The sequence below is a fragment of the Atractosteus spatula genome, chromosome 1 (assembly GCF_055471065.1).
Source record: "Atractosteus spatula isolate fAtrSpa1 chromosome 1, fAtrSpa1.hap1, whole genome shotgun sequence".
NCBI lineage: Eukaryota > Metazoa > Chordata > Actinopteri > Semionotiformes > Lepisosteidae > Atractosteus > Atractosteus spatula.
In genome coordinates, this window is record NC_142706.1 from 13,261,889 (window position 1) to 13,279,918 (window position 18,030).

The following is an 18,030-nucleotide window of genomic DNA, read 5'->3' on the forward strand; positions in this document are numbered from 1 at the left end:
TCCATAGACCTGTCTCTCCCTGAGAGCCTGTCAATTTGAGCCTCACAAACCCTCTCCACCCACGTGTTAAACCCTTTCAAACTAATTTAGTTTGTTGTTAGAACATCAATTAGTGTATGAATTGATCTTTAATGTGCCATTTTTATTTTAAAGAATATTGATGCACATATGCAGTGACACAGCTACAACAGCCTGTGTCTAATTACAAACTGTAATTAAATTGGATAAATGCAGCACCAAAAATAATGATTCTGCTACTAATTGTAATTTGCAAGCATCTTTAAAAGTTCCAAGCCTGTTAAATGCTAGGTTATTTGACACGCATCAGTTGGCTTTAATCAAAAGTTGTGTGAAATTTCAAGATTATTTACTGTAGCTGATTATTAATGTACTGTAACACTTTTTCTACTTCTGCGTGGGACAATATCTTCTTATCATCAGTTTGTTCTAGACTCCCTCAGCTCGGCACAAAGATGTGCCTCATTTTCTCAGTTTCACTTCCCTTAGTTTTCCTCTGAGTTTGTCTTTCACTGTTAATTTTGAAGACTCTTATTGGGCTGAAAGAATTTTGAACACTTGAATTAGGTCCCAACAAAAATCTTCCCAATTAAGGCTAAAAAGGTTAATCTCTTTTAGCCTGTCAGACAATAAAGTTACTTTAAGCTCAACAATGTCCTGTACATAATTGTTCTTTGCTGGACTAATAAAACAGCTGCAGTATCTTTTATGTTAAGCAGTTACCAAAATTGTACCCAATATTCTTAATGAGTTCTTACAAGTCTGTAGTACAATTTTAACGTATCATTTTTTAATTTAAATGTTATGCTTTAACTATATATTTTTTACACTGTTTTCCTTTTTATTGCTTCCTCACATTACCCAGAAGGTGTAGTTAATGTCAACATAAACACTATTTTTCGTAAGCTGGGTCTTCAAACTCAGTGCTTCCAGTTTTATATTTACAGTTTTGGTGCTTGCTACCCTATGTACAGGTACCAGCATGTAATACTTTGCATTTGTCTACATTAAACATAATCTGCTAGGTGATTGTCCAGTCTTGAATTTGATCTAAATTCTTCTACAGTGCTTGCTTTAGCACCCTAATGATATCAACTGAAACCTGACCTTAATGTCTACTAATTTGATCAGAATCTACAATTCCAAAAATATTTAGCTTTAAGATTTCAAATTTTAACTTTACAATGTGCCTCGGTGCTAATTTCTACAGATCAACGGGGGACATTTGATGTTTCATTTTTTCAGAAAGTTCACTGTTTTAAGTAAAAAAAAAGACTGAGAGATAAACAATAACAAGGTCCCTTGAGGGACAAAGAGCAAGCAGAGGGATGGCGAAGTACAAGGTAGTGCTTATGTGCGGTTAACTCCACTCCCATCCAGGTAATAAAATGAATGACTCAGTCCCTCCGGCACTCAAGAGCACTGCGACTCACAGCGAGTTTAGAAAAGTAGCAGCTCACAGAACCATCTCACCTTATTGCCTGCTTCATTCTTTTTCCTACCAAGTATAGAAGATGGGGAGAAAAGGATACAATTTCAAGATGTTTCTCAAGAAAAACTGGCTTCTGATCAGCACAGTGACTGCAGTGATGTTGGGTAAGTCTTTTTGTCCAACCTGTTTTTTTTAGCCAAGAAAAAATACAATATCTCTTGGCCTATCTGATGGTTTAGACCTGAACATTTTTCCCTGTTATGAAAAGTAAACAATAAGATTTTAAAACATTTCCCAAACTAAATAACATGGTGAAGCATATTCTAAATGCTGAGATTCGGATCCTGTGTTTAAATGTCAGGAATCTGCACAGTAAAATATGTGAGCAAAACAATTGTAGAGAGTTGGTGCTTGCTTCATTTAATATTCAGTTTTTCTGCACAAGGTAGGCTGCTCTTGGGTTACATGTTAAAATAAAGTCAGATATACTGACCTGCAGAACAAGGCTTTCTTAATTTTGTACCACGAATGTGATGTATTATATACACCATCAGACATGTACTTTTGCTTTCACAGAAACTGTCCAACAGTTAAGACCAGCAATTTGTTTGTAAAAGTGTCAAAGAGAACCCTAGCTGAACTGGTTGTGTAAATAAATTAGAACTAGAGTTTGACAGTGAAGAGGACTGATGTTGAGTTCCAAACCTTTTGCAGAGCACCTGAGAACACAGGAGATCTTAGATCTGCTCTTGTCCTCCTTTGTGATAAAGAGACACTTCCTAGAGTGATAACATTTTAGGGAAGACTCTATTCTCTTGTTGGAGATGTGAAGGAATTTCAAAGCATTTAACTGAAATACAGAGTACTGCTGCTATTTACTATTTCACAAAACACGTTAATTTTAATCTCACTCATGGTTTTGTCATTTGAACAGGGATGTTTGACGGTTAAAAAATGGCACTGTCACACATGGCTGACTGTTGTAATGTTACTGTATGTCTGACAGACCAAACAACTACACTACAAAGACAAAGTATGCTACAAGTTCAGTATGCTAGAATAAAAAAATAAAATACATTTCATTGATAGAATGATAGACTCTCAAGGAGAGGGATATTCTGTTCTTGTCCAGATAAGATGATCATTTGGGCAGGTGTCTTAGGATTTACTCTTGTTCCTTTTGCAGGTATTGGATTGGGTGTCTTGGTGCGAGAATATGCTTCTTTCTCTCACCTGGATATTTACTACTTTGGGTTCCCTGGAGAGATCTTGATGCGAATGCTCAAATTAATCATCTTACCGCTCATTGCTTCCAGCATCATATCAGGTATAAATATCACAGCACCCATAAACATGCCTCTGATTAGCCTTCCAGGCAAAGGAAGAGGGCACCTGGCAGCTCCTGTGTCACTGCTGTCTGTTCAGTTTAGACTTTGAGACAAGTAGGGGTTAATTCTATGCTGAAGAGTGAAAAGAATTAATGCTTCACTAGAAATGACAATAACCATGTACTGAAAGGTTTACGGAGTGTTTTAGTCACAATAAAATTTAACCTAAACTGCCTGGCAGAGGGCTAAACTCCTGACCACAGGGGGAGGAGGCTACTGTAGGTCCCAAGCAGAGTGAGGAGTGACTAAAGAGTACAGTACAGTAGGTGTAAAGATGGAGATAGGGTAGAAGCAGAATGCAAAAGACATATGTAAGGGAGTGAGGGGATTAAGTGTAATATTTATAATTGTAGGTGAGGAAATGACATAAGGAGTGATTACTGTTTACAGACAGCTGCGGCTGATTGATCTTGGTTATTGTCATCCCCCCACACTTTCATTATAAATACCATAATGGCTTGACTGTAGAGCTTCTTTACCGGTGTATAAAATATAGAAGCTCTACTGCTTCTTTCGAGCGTCCTGCTGATGCAGCTCCACACTCTAGCCGGCTGTTGTTCAGCTAAATCGTAGTGCAATGTCAAAATAAAATGAGCAGCTGTGCCAATCAGCTGTTACTCATATACTGTACTGGATGCTGCTCTTTAGTGGTGGATGAAGTGGATCTTATCTGGAAAATGCTTTGGGTCATTTAAAACCATTGCATTTTTATATATAACAGTTTAGATATCTAGTATATGTTAAATATCACCATTTCTGGTGATTTTGCAAATATATATTAGAGTTAAATGAAACAAAATATTTTAGTACTAAATAACTGCAATATCACCTAAGACAGCAGAACTATTTCATTCAAAATCGAAAAATTCATGATTGAGTAACTTGTATGGAGTCCAAATCACTTAATCCTGATTACCTAAGAGAACTATGCTAATTCTTTCAAAGAGAATTGTAAGCAACCGGTTTTTGGACCTGTAAGACCTTGAAAAAATAACTGATTGAAATTTACGACTGAGTAAAGAGCAGAAGATCAGAGAGGTATGAACAGTATTTAAATGAAAGCATCAGAAAATCTATTAAATGAAAAATAAAATACATCGAATGCTGCAAAACAGTGTGAAAATGTGTGTATAAGCCATTGGAACACCTGCTGAAAACAACAAAGTAGCACAAAAAATAATTATTATAAGATGATGTGTTTTCTGGCACAAAAGAAGGAATGTAGGATGACCAGCCAGAACTGATTGTGAGGGAGGATGAAGAATTTGACACAAAGCCATGCAAGGGTAGGTGTACAAGGAAAGAAAACACAAAAAAATTACAAATATAATTTATGTTAAAGCATGAAAAAGTTATATTTTATAATGAAGTCTCTCGACTGAAATTAAAAAAGCAACTGAATATAAAAATAAACTGAAATTGGAAACAACATCTGCTTGCTGTCATCTCCAACTTTATCACCAAAAGGCTTTAAAAAAAATCGTGCGTCTCTCTGAGCACAAGAAGAGAACAAGACTATCGCACAGGTAAGGGTGAGGAAACAATGAGAAATGGCAGGAATCCTATGACCAAACCACTCATCAGAGCTGCATACAGTAGCTCCACTACAGTCTATGTGGCCACTTACAATGAGTGGGTCGTCACTCATTGACACCACTACAAGCCGGCTGAAGAGTTCAAGCAGGTAGCTGCTTCAGCATGCGTAGGCTGCAAAGGAACAAGTAAACATAACGTATCAGCTGTGGAGCCTTCTTCGGGTGACACCCGAACGCAGTGTTTCTTTTCTTCTTTTTTCAGCATGGAATAAACCTTTACTTGTTCCATCACGACAAGCCAGCAGGTGCTCCAGAAGTGTGGCTCAAAACTGACATGGGCCTGGGTGATGATTCTCAGTCTTGTCCCTATTAGTTGTCTTGCAAGTCCAAAGTCTCCTGCTGACATGACCCACCTCAAATAAATGTCCAAATTGCAGAGCACAACCTGTGTTTGGTACTATGACCTGGTGCCTTTACTTAGTGATCCACTCTTGCTTTTCAAAATCCCCCCATTCTGGGGAGACAGAGAAAGAAAGTTATTGCATGCACATATGATTGCATTAAAGTTATTACATACCCAAATTATTGCATTAAAACTGGCGTACATGGAAAGTGTATGGAATAATTCTTTGAATGAACAGAACTTCGAAAACTTGTTTTATAGACCAGGTCTTTGTGTGGAAAAATTATGTGAAAATATGGATATTTTTTTTCTGCTTTGCATTTGAAACACAAATGCATTTTTATATATAAATAAGACTGCCTAGTTCACAAGTTAATAAAGTCTCTTGTCCACAATGAAGTGAAAAATCTACAGTATGTGCAAAATGAACGCAGATGGAATAAGTTATCTGCATATGTCATTTTCAGACTCTTGTATAATTTTAGTGCTGTTAATTAAAGAGCAATTGTGTAAGCCATCGGCCTTTTCTCTGGATATTGACAACACCTTTGTTATTTTTGCAGGTGTGGCATCTCTGGATGTAGGGCTTTCCACCAAAATTGGTTTACGTGCTATCACGTATTACTTATCTACAACAATTCTCGCTGTCATCCTGGGTAGGATTTTTACCTTATTTCCCTCCACTCTTGCCTAGCATCCAGGTTTTTCTCTGGCCTCAGGTTCCTGTAGAGTCCCCATGTTATCCTGATGCTCCCATTTGTCTGGATCTTGGGAAGAATAATAGTCAGGATGTCACCAGATTTGTCTATGTTACATGAATACTAACTCAGTATTAGGTCCTTAGCACACTTGTGATTTTCTAAAATGGCTACTAAATTATTTAGCTGATTTCAGAATTAGACAACTACAGTAGTTCATTTAATATTGCAACAAATATACAGATACCAAAACGTTTGATTATTTATATACATGCAATTAAAAGGGGATTCAAACATATTTATAGAGTCTAAGCTATGCCGTATTGAAATAACACCAAAATATAATATTTTACTAAACTGAAGAGACTCCTTCAGTCTTTTCAGTCTTCAGTCTTTTCAGTGTAATGAAAAGTTTAAGATAAATTACTTTAACAAAGTTATGCATTGAATTTAGTGAATATTCACTTGCTTTGGTTTTGAATTTACAGTTTTCTAGTTACAGGCCTACATATCTTCATAAAACTGTAAGAAACTTGGAAATATTATATCTTAAAGTAATGTAAAGTATGTAAATGTTTATTTCAATGTAATACATTAATTTAATTAGAATTGTTAATTTACGAAATTAACAAAAAAGCTATTAAGAAAGAATATCAATTTTTCCATCCATCCATTTTCCAATTGCTTCTCCCAATTCACAGGAGAGCCGAAGCCTATCTTGGCAAGCAATGGACAAAAGGCAGGGTACACACTGGACAGGACGCCTGTCCATTGCAGTCCAGACACAGACACAAACACAGGCACAAACTCATACAGGGCCAATTTTCCCAGAAGCCAATTAACCTACCAGTATGTTTTAGGACTGTAGAGGAAACCAGAGCAACCAGAGGTAAATGCCTAGGCTATCAGAGGGATAACATACAAACTCCACACAGATAGCACCCCAGATCCAGAATTGAACTCAGGGCCCCAGCAAGTCAGCTATGCTAACTGCTGTACCAACTTGCCACAAGAAAAAAAATAAATTATTAAAATGTATCACTAAGGGGTATATTGCTAAACATACTGTACAGTATATTGCATTTAATATTATTACTGCATTTACACAATAAATAATTAGTTACAATACTGGTATAGATATAAGCACTGTACTGTATTTTGCATACTGTATTTTAATTGGTATTTAATTTCAAGCAAAGTTGTTGGGTTTTCCATCATTTCAATATTGCCAAGCAAATATTGGAAATGTCGACAGATATATGCAATAACAACTTACATAATGAAGTACCTGTGAAATGTCTTAGAGTCTTGCAAGCTCAGAATAAACAGCATTACAGTAGGTATTTCAAAGTGAGATATGTTTTGACAGTTTCACATACTTTACAGGAATTGTGCTGGTAATGACAATTAAGCCTGGAGTTTCTCAAAAGTCAGAGGACAATGACAACAAATCTGTTCATGAGATCACTACATTGGATGCAATATTGGACCTTCTCAGGTAAGAATCCTTTTGTTGCAGCTTATTGTCTCCTTAATGAATGCAGAATAAATAATGCATGAAATTTCCAAATAATTTCATGTTATTAAGACAAAACTGTACAATCTGCTCTTATCCACAGGAATATGTTTCCAGAAAATCTTATTCAGACTTGTTTTCAACAGGTAAGGCACTTTCTAATGCCTCATTTGCTGTTTTTGCTGTAATTTAACAATAAATATCAAAACTTCCTTAAAAAATTCCCGAAACTCTTGAAACAGCTTTTGGTTTAAAATGTTACACATAAACCAAAAATATCTGCACAAACTGATGTCACAGTATTTTATAAACTTGTGTATATACAGTAACCTTTCCACCTCTTTCTTTCTTGTGGGCTGCAAGACCATTTATTTTAATATAACAGCTTTACCAAATTTAACCACTGTGAAATTCAAGTCAAGCAAAGGAAAACGTCAAACACTGTGCTTGGTGACAGATGCTGAGCTCCTGATATCTAAATTTTTAGCTTTGTTATTTCAGTACAAGACAAACCGCAAAGAACTTGAAAAGCCTCCAGATAAACCTGAGCAAAACACCACCCCTGTTTCTCCAGTGACCGCTGTCATGACAACTACTGTGCGAGAGGTAAAGTCTTTCAAGGCCTCTGGAGACATCTAGAGCACCCAAGTGTCCTTCAAACACAGAGCAGTGTTAGAAAAACAGATGCTGCACGTTATGGATGTGACTTGCTTACTCCACCATCATTGGAAAATGAGCTATATTCACTTGATGTCCTGTCATTCTTCTACCTATTCATTCACGTTCACATTAAGGGAACCTAACACAGCATAATAATACAAATGTCTTGTGGTTTGTCAAAATCTCATGAAAAACGCTTCTTACTGATGTGTCTCCATGTAGAAAGGCTGCTGGATTTGTGGTTTTTAATTCCTTCATTTAGCTGAAAATTAATGACCAAAGTGAAACATAAATCAATGTTTACCCTAAGCAAAATGCCAAATGTAATAAAGAAGACAATAATAAGTCCGTGGTGCCTTGTTTTTGATTTTTTGACTTTTCAGAACGTGACCAAGGACTACACAATAGTGGGACAGTACTCCAATGGAATTAATGTGTTGGGTCTCATTGTCTTCTGCCTGGTCTTTGGGAGTATCATTGGTCAAATGGGAGAGAGAGGACGAATTCTGCGGGAACTTTTCGAAGCAATAAATGAAGCAACTATGAAAATAGTTAAAATCATTATGTGGTATGAGATTTTGAAATTGTCATTTTTGTCATCTAAAGAAAAGTAAACAAACCTAATAGATTCCTCTGGAGCTTTACTTTCAATACTGAGTCCTGGGTGAGCTTTACATAAAATACTTTTCCTTTATGAATTTTATATTCTATTCCATTAAAATCCGTAATTGCTTTTGTTCCTGTATTTGCAGCTACATGCCTTTTGGAATCATGTTCTTAATTGCTGGCAAGATCATTGAAGTTGATGACTGGGATATTTTCCGAAAGCTTGGGCTCTACATGGTGACTGTGCTTTGTGGGTGAGCTACTGTTGTTTCTGCAGTAAATCTAAATGTTGAAAGGTCTACTGATGTAGGAATCTATCTATCTATCTATCTATCTATCTATCTATCTATCTATCTATCTATCTATCTATCTATCTATCTATCTATCTATCTATCTATCTATCTATCTGTCTGTCTGTCTGTCTGTCTGTCTGTCTGTCTGTCTGGCTATCTATCTAAAACAATGGTTGTCCCTTCATGCAATGGGTTTCTGGTACATTAATTAGAATGGATCACGAGCAGTTTCTGCAAAGTCCAGGTTTAAGTGTCTTCCAAGACCACAGATGATGACACAGGCATGTTGCAGTAACTGGATGTTCACGGTTTTCATGGTGTTCCTGGAGAGAATGTGTTTTATTAAATCAGATTTTTGCAGAATGATGCACAGATCAAACAGCTGAGATTTAGAACTGTCTATGCGGTCGGGGGATGTTCTGTAACTGAATCTGACATCACACAATTCAGCTCCTGTGTTTAAGTGATATATAGTTGCTTAGAGGCTGGATGAGTTGGCACACTGGGGAAAAATCAAAACTGCAGCGTGGAAGCATTGCAGATCACATTATTATACAGTATTGAAATCCACACTCCCCACACAAACACAGTAATACAACACTGTAATTTTAAATAATTGTTTTGACATACCAGTGCTTAGCGTGGGTGGTTGCTGTGCCCTTTATTGCGTCAGATTTGAGCATTTCTGTCATGCTACTATTCAGACAACACGTTACTGGACAGTATAGCTGTTCTGATAGAATAAAAAAAATACAATTAGTACATCTGTAATGTTACTTGATTTTACACTTGATTGCAATGTAATTTCCAAATATGTTAAACAGAGCTACACAATGAGGTCTGATCTAAATACAAAGGGCTAATAATGGGCTCAATTGTGAACACAAAATCCTTAACTTGTGTTGTATGAAAACTGAAATTGGATTTAAGATCACTTTATTGGCCATATACAATTTCTTGTATTAGGAATTAGGAATTTGTATTGTCTCTTCACACACCCCAACTTGCTCTCTATGAGATACACAGACAGGGAGAGAAGCTTGGGGTCAGAACGAAGGGTCAGACATTTTTATATGGTGCCCCTGGAGCAGTTGGGGTTAAGGTTCTCATTCAGGTGCCCAACGGAGTAGGATTCTTCTGCCGGCCACAGGATACAATCCAGTAACCTTCCAGCCACAGGTGCAAATCCTTAGCCACAGAGCCACCACACCACCCCTTTCTAGCTGGGTCTGACAAAACTGGCATTGCGAGATATTTGCTGGGCATTTGGAGAAGCAGAAGAAACCTTCATACAGTGTATGTGCTGTTACCTTGAGGAATATTAGAGCTGTATCATCTTAGATTCTGTGACAGCTGCAGAAGCTCTTATCTTGTGACAGGGCTGTTGAAAGTAACAGATCATAAGATGATGCTAAATACAGCTTAGGTTTTCAAAACAGGATCTTGGTTCACTTTGACCAAATATAGAACTCTTAATTTGCAGTTTATGCTTAATGAATGTTAGTGAAATAAATGTGAATTATAATTGCCCTATCAAAGCATAGCTCTTCTCTGCTGTTTGCTAAATGCAGTCATATTTGATTTGCACTGATATTTTATTGAATGGATATGAAAAAGGTCAATTGATTATGCTGATAAGCTGATATGTCATCAACAAGATTGATCAGCAGGGTGCCTATAGTTAAAAGTAACCAGGTAGTAGTGTGTTTGGTCACCACTGGAAACAAGCTGTACATGTGCGATGAATGATTTGATTCAGGATACAGATGTTCATGCTTGATCTTCCCCTTGATGGCTTGGCTGTACACAACAATTTATTGTAATATGATTCTTTGGATGCTCAGTATACAGTATCTGTCTGTCAAATACCATAATGAAATGGTTCTGTACTGTATGTGTCTATTCGGTATTTGTCACTTTTCCATGACAATTGCTGTCCTTCATGGAACCTTATTTTTTTCATTCGTCTTGGTTTTCCTGACACCATCAAGTGTATTTAACTACAAAGATTGCCTATTCCCCGTTTCTTAAAAGAAACCATGAAGTAATTTTAAATAGTGGCTGAAGTAAACTCCTGAAATGATTAGTTTACTGTTAAGTGAATTTCATTCATTGAATGAGAGCAAATGCAGCTATGCTCAACATTTCCTCTTTGTCATCTCCAGATTTGCTATTCACGGTATTGTGTGCCTCCCACTGTTGTATTTCATTATCGTGAGGAAAAACCCATTCACATTCATGCTGGGGATGGCCCAGGCTCTGGTGACTGCGCTAATGATCTCCTCCAGGTAGGTAAATCATATCAAGCCACATCTCATAAGACCAGGGTCTGGATTGGTTCAACTTGGGTAAAGTACCTCATGCATGATCCAGGAGTTATGAGTCTGGAGAGTTACTGACTGCACTACACCACCGCAATCATTTATAACAAAAAAACTTTCTACCTTAAGTCAGTCCTAGAGGTAAGAAGTAAATAGTCAAAATAACTAATTTATTCATTGTAGTAACTGTCTGTTAAACTTTAATTTATTTATTTCAATAATTGTCTGTTAAACTTTAATTCATGTCTATGTTACGGTACATTTGTCTATGACACCTTTTCCAAGTTAATGGAGCACTCATTAGTCCAGACAAGTGGTTGTTCAGATGCCTTAGGAAAGTAAACTAAATCAGGAAAGAGCTTATATTGGATTATATTGCAGCTCAAGAAAATATTGTAAAATCAAGCTCAATTGGTCTTTGGATGATAATTGATCTGAAGGTCTTAGTCAGCTGTTTCTTGAACGAAAGTAATGATATGGACTTCATGAACATGACCACATACAGTAGCTTGTTATAAACTTATAATCCTTTGTGGAAAGCTCTCTATTTTAAATGCCCTTTCCTTCAGTTTATATTTGTGCCTTTGGTTAGTATTGTATGATTAATTCTGAAACTACTGTGTTGACTTTGGCAAGGTCTCCTCTCTTCAAAATTATTTTTTTTTTATTTTTGTCTATCAAACTAAAACATTCCTTTAAGTCTGCCTTTCTTGTATCATGATGACCTGAACCTGCACACCATGAGTTCTTACTAGTAAATTTGACAATTTTTGTTTCACATCCCTTGGTTTAAATTGCACACTTTGAGTACAGTATATCCTAACATTAATTTGCCATTTTATTGTTCTATTCTGTTTCTAGAAGATAAAAAAATTGTCAACATAAACCTAATTATATTTCACAGGTAGCTTTTTGAAAGTTTAGTGTTTCTTAAATATGTGTTTTGTTTTCACTGCAAGAAACACTACACCTGTTTACATTAAATGTGTTCTGTGAAAATCTGACCAGTCCTTAATACTGTATAAATATTTCTGTACCCATTGCAGCTTCTATAGTTTTTGTTAATCCTAATATTTTGTATCATCTGTAAACTTGATTTGAAAGTCTTTTCTAACTATGCCATTATCTAGAGCATTGATATGCATCACAGACAACAATGGTTCTAAAGCAGATTCTTGTGATACTGCACTCTTTACATCACCCCGAGTTTGAGCACTTGCCCCTTATCTATAAACTTTTTTACTGTAAACCATTTCCTATATGTTAACAAAGCAAATTGAAATGCATCAATTATCTTGAATGCCTGCTGCCTGCATTTGGAGAATTAATCTTTTTTATTATGAACTTTATTAAAAAAAACGTTTCTGAAAGTGTAACTGTAAAATATCATATTCTTTGTTCTGTATATCTCTTATTCTTCTGGTTTCTTGGTCCAAAAAACTCTTACAAGTTAATTAGAAATGTAACAGACAAGATCTCCCTTTTTAAATCCATGCTGACAATCCCCAAGAGTCTTACTGCCACACAGATGGTCCTCTAGTTTAGTTCTAATTGTTGTGTACATAATTTTGCATTCAATAGAAGTAAGACGTATTGGTCTACAAAAAGGTGCTGCATTAACAGTTTTACAGTTGGTGGGTACAGCCGTCTGCTGCCACGCATCACAGGTTTAAAGACCATATTTAAAGTGTATGTTTAACAGGTTTAATTTTCTTTTCCACACTCATCTAGTGAAATTCTTGCACCATTTTGCTGATGAGAAAAAGATAATCTTTTTCTCTACAGCTGCTTAAATGCTGTCACCTTGTCTACCTACAATTTTCACCTCAGTTTTGTCTGTGACACTTTAACTTGAGAGCTATAGTTCCTAACAATTATCAAGCTGTCTCACATGCTATACTTGCCATATGGCTAACAACGTTGCCCCAAATTCTCCTTTAACTTAGCTTGTATTTTCCTTTGGCCTTTTTCAACTACATTAACTCTGAAATGTTTTAACCTTTAATTGTCATTGTCATATGACAATTTATACACTATAAATTCAATAAAATAAAAAATACTAACCTTGATATGGCCTTAAGCCTGTGTTTCAAAGAAACTGTTCCCCATTTTTTCAAAGAAATGTTCTTCATTTTCACGGGGCATGATGTTTCATCTCCAGCTCTGCAACTTTGCCTGTGACTATTCGGTGTGCAGAAGAAAACAACAAAATCGACAAGAGAATCACACAGTTTATGCTGCCAATAGGAGCCACTGTCAACATGGATGGGAGTGCTCTCTACGAAGCTGTGGCCGCTATATTTGTTGCACAAATGAATGACTACACACTGGATGTTGGTAAAATCATAACTATCAGGTGAGTCAATGACATTTTCAGTTATTATATATCGACTTCAGATTCTTCAGTACTGTATAGGCTGCTTACTTTCTACACAAAATGGGTTTTGGCAATAATAATAATTGCTTACACTTATATAGCGCTTTTCTGGACACTCCACTCAAAGCACTTTACAGGTAATGGGGACTCCCCTCCACCACCACCAATGTGCAGCATCCACCTGGATGATGCGACGGCAGCCATAGTGCGCCAGAACGCTCACCACACATCAGCTATCAGTGGGGAGGAGAGCAGAGTAATGAAGCCAATTCATAGATGGGGATTATTAGGAGGCCATTATTGGTAAAGGCCAATGGGAAATTTGGCCAGGACGCCGGGGTTACGCCCCTACTCTTTTCAAGAAATGCCCTGGGATTTTTAATGACCACAGATAGTCAGGACCTCGGTTTTACGTCTCATCCGAAGGATGGCGCCTGTTTACAGTATAGTGTCCCCGTCACTATACTGGGGCATTAGGACCCACACAGGCTGCAGGGTGAGCGCCCCCTGCTGGCCCCACTTACACCTCTTCCAGCAGCAACCTTAGTTTTTCCCAGGAGGTCTCCCATCCAGGTACTGACCAGACTCACACCTGCTTAGCTTCAGTGGGTTGCCAGTTGTGAGTTGCAGGGTGATATGGCTGCTGTACAGTATGTATTATGTTTGTAATATGTTAAGTCTTTGGCAATGTAGACACTGTTGTTCAGGGGGTTTGGAATGCCTTTTTTAAGCTTGCAAACGTATCACTGCAATCCTCTTACCAACACAAGACGGACTACCAGCATACGTCATCCAAAATGTGCACTGTGCAGCCTTTTCACATTGTGAATACCGTAATGCCTCCAGTGGAGTTAGAACTGAACTCTCCCTGAGAGCAGTGCGAGCTCACAGGTGCCAGGCAAACTCACAGGGGCTTAATTGCTTTGAGGATTCCATTCACAGCCAGCTAATGACATAGCCCAGATTCAAAACCTCAGAACACCAATGCATGGACAATGGCTTGAATCTGATCAAGAACCTTAACAGGTTTGGCCTGTTGGGATACTGAAGTATTACCAGGACTCCTCTTGTGTCAGAATAATTGGAATGTAGCTGGGAAAAGGAGTCATGAATTGAAACAAGGAACAAAAGATTAACCATTAATCATGTGAGGAGTACTGTACTGTATGTCCACATTCTACATTTACTGGCAAAACCTGACATGACGCTGAAAATAAAATGTTTCCTGAGTTACCCAACTCATAGATATGAATGTTACATAATATCATAGATATCAGGTGGTTTCCAGGAACAGTTTTATCTGAACTTCTGATGATCATTGGAGACATTTATGATTGATGTAATAAATGTTAGCTTTATTTTTTTAGCCTTTCTTGTTGTAAGCTGATTCCTCACAGTCTGTTTCTGTCATCAAGTTGATGGAGAATCTCTTACTTGTGTTTATGTTTAGTATAACATCAACATTAGCCAGCATTGGCGCTGCAGGAATTCCTTCTGCAGGCCCTGTTACCATTTTGATCGTCCTTTCTGCTGTGGGCTTGCCAGCTGAAGATGTTATGATTATTTATACCATAGACTGGCTGGTGTAAGTTCTTTTTTCATTTTTTAAATTCATTTTTAATACAATTTTGGCCACATGTATTGTCTTTTATGTACAGAAGATGCAGTTGCTTACAGTAAAAATGACCAAATCTTGTCAATGCCCAGGAGATATAGATGTTGGACATTGGTCAAAGGTAAATGCACATTGCATTGTTTCAAACATTGGAACATTACTGCAGATGGATTTAGTTTACAACGAGGCATGTTTACAATTCAAATTCAGGAAGAAAGCAATGTTAATGACATCCTTCTACAGTAAGTGCTAACTTAGTGACATGTTACACTGCAACAATAACATTCAGTGGAAAAACATCCCAAAAGTTTGAGTAAGCTAGAACAGGTGTAAAAACATCTAGTTTAGAACATCAAGAAAACATTTGTATTATTTTCTATTACGTGCTTTTTTATCTTAAATATAGTGGATACAGATCTGAGTATGATGCAGAACCATATTGTGTGTATTGTGGATAAAAATGTGCCCTGGAACATTTTTCTCAGATATCAGAATAGAATGGTGTAATGAATAAAGCAAAAAAAAAATGTAGGTTTATATAATGAATTTTCAACATTTAGTTTTCTGTATATAGTACTTGTTATTCTTCTTGTTACACAACATTCAAACTTTTTCATGCCCTGTAGGTAATAATGAAAATAACTGTCACTGTCCAAAGCAAAGAAGACAGTGATTCAAACTTTCCCAGAATAATGACTGCATGTCATCTGACCAGATAAAAAGCAAATTTAAAGCAGAACCTACTTAATAATAGCAGGTTAATAAACCACCTTTGGGCAACTCTAGTTGTGTAACTATTGAAGATCACTAACACTTTTCATGTGGGGTAACTAGGGATAGTTACTATAATAAAAGTCAAAGGTGCTATTACAGTATATACTGTATACATACACTAGTCATATTTACATATTTCCCATAATGGAGGAATCTGAAATATCTGTAAAGTTTCTCTAGAGTGTTTGAAGTTGTGGATGTGGGACATACAGTAGAAAAGAGCTATCTGACAGCTGAACGTTCTCTTTTGTGCTGCTCTCACATGCTGTCTGTCTGTTACAAACAGAGATCGCTTCCGGACAATGATCAATGTGCTGGGGGATGCCTTCGGAGCCGGCATAGTTCATGAACTCTCTGTGAAGGAGCTGGAAAGCAATGACCTTACTTCTGACAGGGAAACTGTCAGCCCTTTAGACACGGAACCGATGACAGATGCAAATGAGTGTGAGAAAAAGTATTGCATTAATGAGGGCTTCTCTGCTGATAAAGATGACTCCCTCTTGCACTCAGAGACCTCTCGGGTTTAGGGAAAGCAGAGAGCACAATTAGGACAACGTTATTGCCATTAAATGTCTAATTCTGTATTCGATCATATAAGAATGAAGGTATTACTAAATTGTTTACCATGTGTTCTTTTAACCCAAGTTGTTAACATGAATGCTATCCCTGGGAAGTATTTTGGAAGGTTTTAATATGCAACTGTGTCTGACTCAAGCTCGACAATTTAGGTGTTTCAGTACATAAGGGCAGAATGGCTGTAAATATGAGGAGGCTGTTCATCTCATCTAACCTGTTTGGTTGTTAGTAACTAATTGATCCCAGGATCTTATCCAATCATTTTATCGGCTTCAAAGATATGGCTTCTGCTCTTACAACCTTTTGGGTAAAGCTGTGTCCAGTTTAAAATGCACTTACATATAGTGCTCACTTGTTATCACATGTTTGTTTTCCACTCTGCATTCTTAAGATATCTGATGTGTCCACTTTGTCATTGCCTTTGAGAATTTTGAATACTTGAATCAGGTCCCCTCTTAGTTTTCTGTGTCTAAAACTAGATTCAGTTCCTTAGACCAGTGTGGGACATTTCTATTTATCCTCAAATATACTGTATGGTAGCTATTCAATGCAGGAATGCCTTTTCTTAAAAGTAGTGATCAAAATTGAACACAGTAGTCTAAATGAGACCTTACTAGTGCATAATGCGATTTCAACATAACATCCCTAGATTTAAATTTTATTCTTCTTATTATATTGTCTATGTTTTGCTTGCCTTTTTAATTGATTCATCACATTGTCTTGAAGACACCGAAGTCATAAGTAGCTTCTTCTGTCTCAGGATTTCCCACTTACTGTACAGAAAAATGTCAGAAGAACTCACTTTTTTGAGCCCGTACTGAGTGTATACCAGGATAGGACTTCTGCTTAACTTGCGAACATTGCCTGAAGAATCATTTGTGTTCTATAACTTTACACAACACAACTAACTTGTGTTTCAGGTGGGTAGCTGCGTCAGCATGCGTAGGCTGCAAAGGAACAAGTAATAGGTTTATTCCATGCTGAAAAAAAGAAGAAAGAGAACACAACGTTTCGGCCTATTACTTGTAACTTGTGTTACATCGGAGAGTAACTATGAATTAACTCTATAAATTAATTATGATTATTAGACCTGGAATATTGGATTTAGAAAAAAAAATGCATAACTAGCCGGAATTCTTATTTTAATGCTTTAATTTACCTTTGAATTTTTCGCTTAAGAAACTACTGTAAGTTGGATCTAAATTACACAATGTAATTGAGGCTGGCAGTAGGTGTTCACAGAACTGGGTTTAAAGATGAAAGTGAGCTGAAGAGAGAAATGCCATCTTTCTTGCTTCTGAGCCAGGATTCTGACAGGAAGCTGTTGGCAATCAAGGCACGACTGCTTTTTGAGGCTTTTAGAAACACAATTTATTATTGTAGGCCTTTTCTTATCCTCAGCAGTTTCATAACTTTAATTTATTCCCTTTCTTGTACTGTAGGTCAAAGGCGTACATTGAAAAGAATTTGAAGGACACAGAAATTGTTGTAACAGTTCAAAAACTAATGAGAAGGAAATCAAGGCCAATCAAATTAAGTTCCTTTGTCTCTGTAAAGATTTGAAATACAGTGAGGGAGGGAGTTTTTTTCTGGGAAAAAATGGATTGTTTAAAAATTATTTTTGTACTGTTTCTTTTCCCCAAAATAAAATTGATCACAAAAACATTCCTTTTTCCTTTGTCCACTTCTCTGTGTATTATGTATATTCTGTCTACATCTCACTGAATATTAATAGGTTTTCTAATATTTTTTTTCTGTGTTGTGCAGCACTTGCTAAACAAGAAGATACATTCTCATCATATATCTTTTAGATAGGAA

General features: G+C 36.8%; 1 protein-coding gene across 2 annotated transcripts; it reads left to right on the top strand.

Annotated features, from left to right (window-relative positions):
- The first annotated feature begins 1,483 nt into the window (after window positions 1-1,483).
- On the top strand, window positions 1,484-17,795 carry LOC148840646 (excitatory amino acid transporter 3-like). Of its 2 annotated transcripts, XM_088908800.1 has the most exons (12): window positions 1,484-1,614; window positions 2,637-2,777; window positions 5,340-5,432; window positions 6,861-6,972; window positions 7,094-7,136; window positions 7,492-7,596; window positions 8,034-8,218; window positions 8,403-8,510; window positions 10,715-10,837; window positions 13,032-13,226; window positions 14,698-14,832; window positions 15,923-17,795. In XM_088908800.1, the coding sequence occupies exons 1-12, from the start codon at window positions 1,533-1,535 to the stop codon at window positions 16,161-16,163; spliced, it is 1,563 nt and encodes a 520-aa protein (XP_088764926.1). In that variant the 5' UTR covers window positions 1,484-1,532; the 3' UTR covers window positions 16,164-17,795. The 2 variants fall into 2 exon arrangements, with proteins under 2 accessions (XP_088764926.1, XP_088764935.1); XM_088908809.1 differs by lacking the exon at window positions 14,698-14,832.
- The last annotated feature ends 235 nt before the right edge of the window (window positions 17,796-18,030 follow it).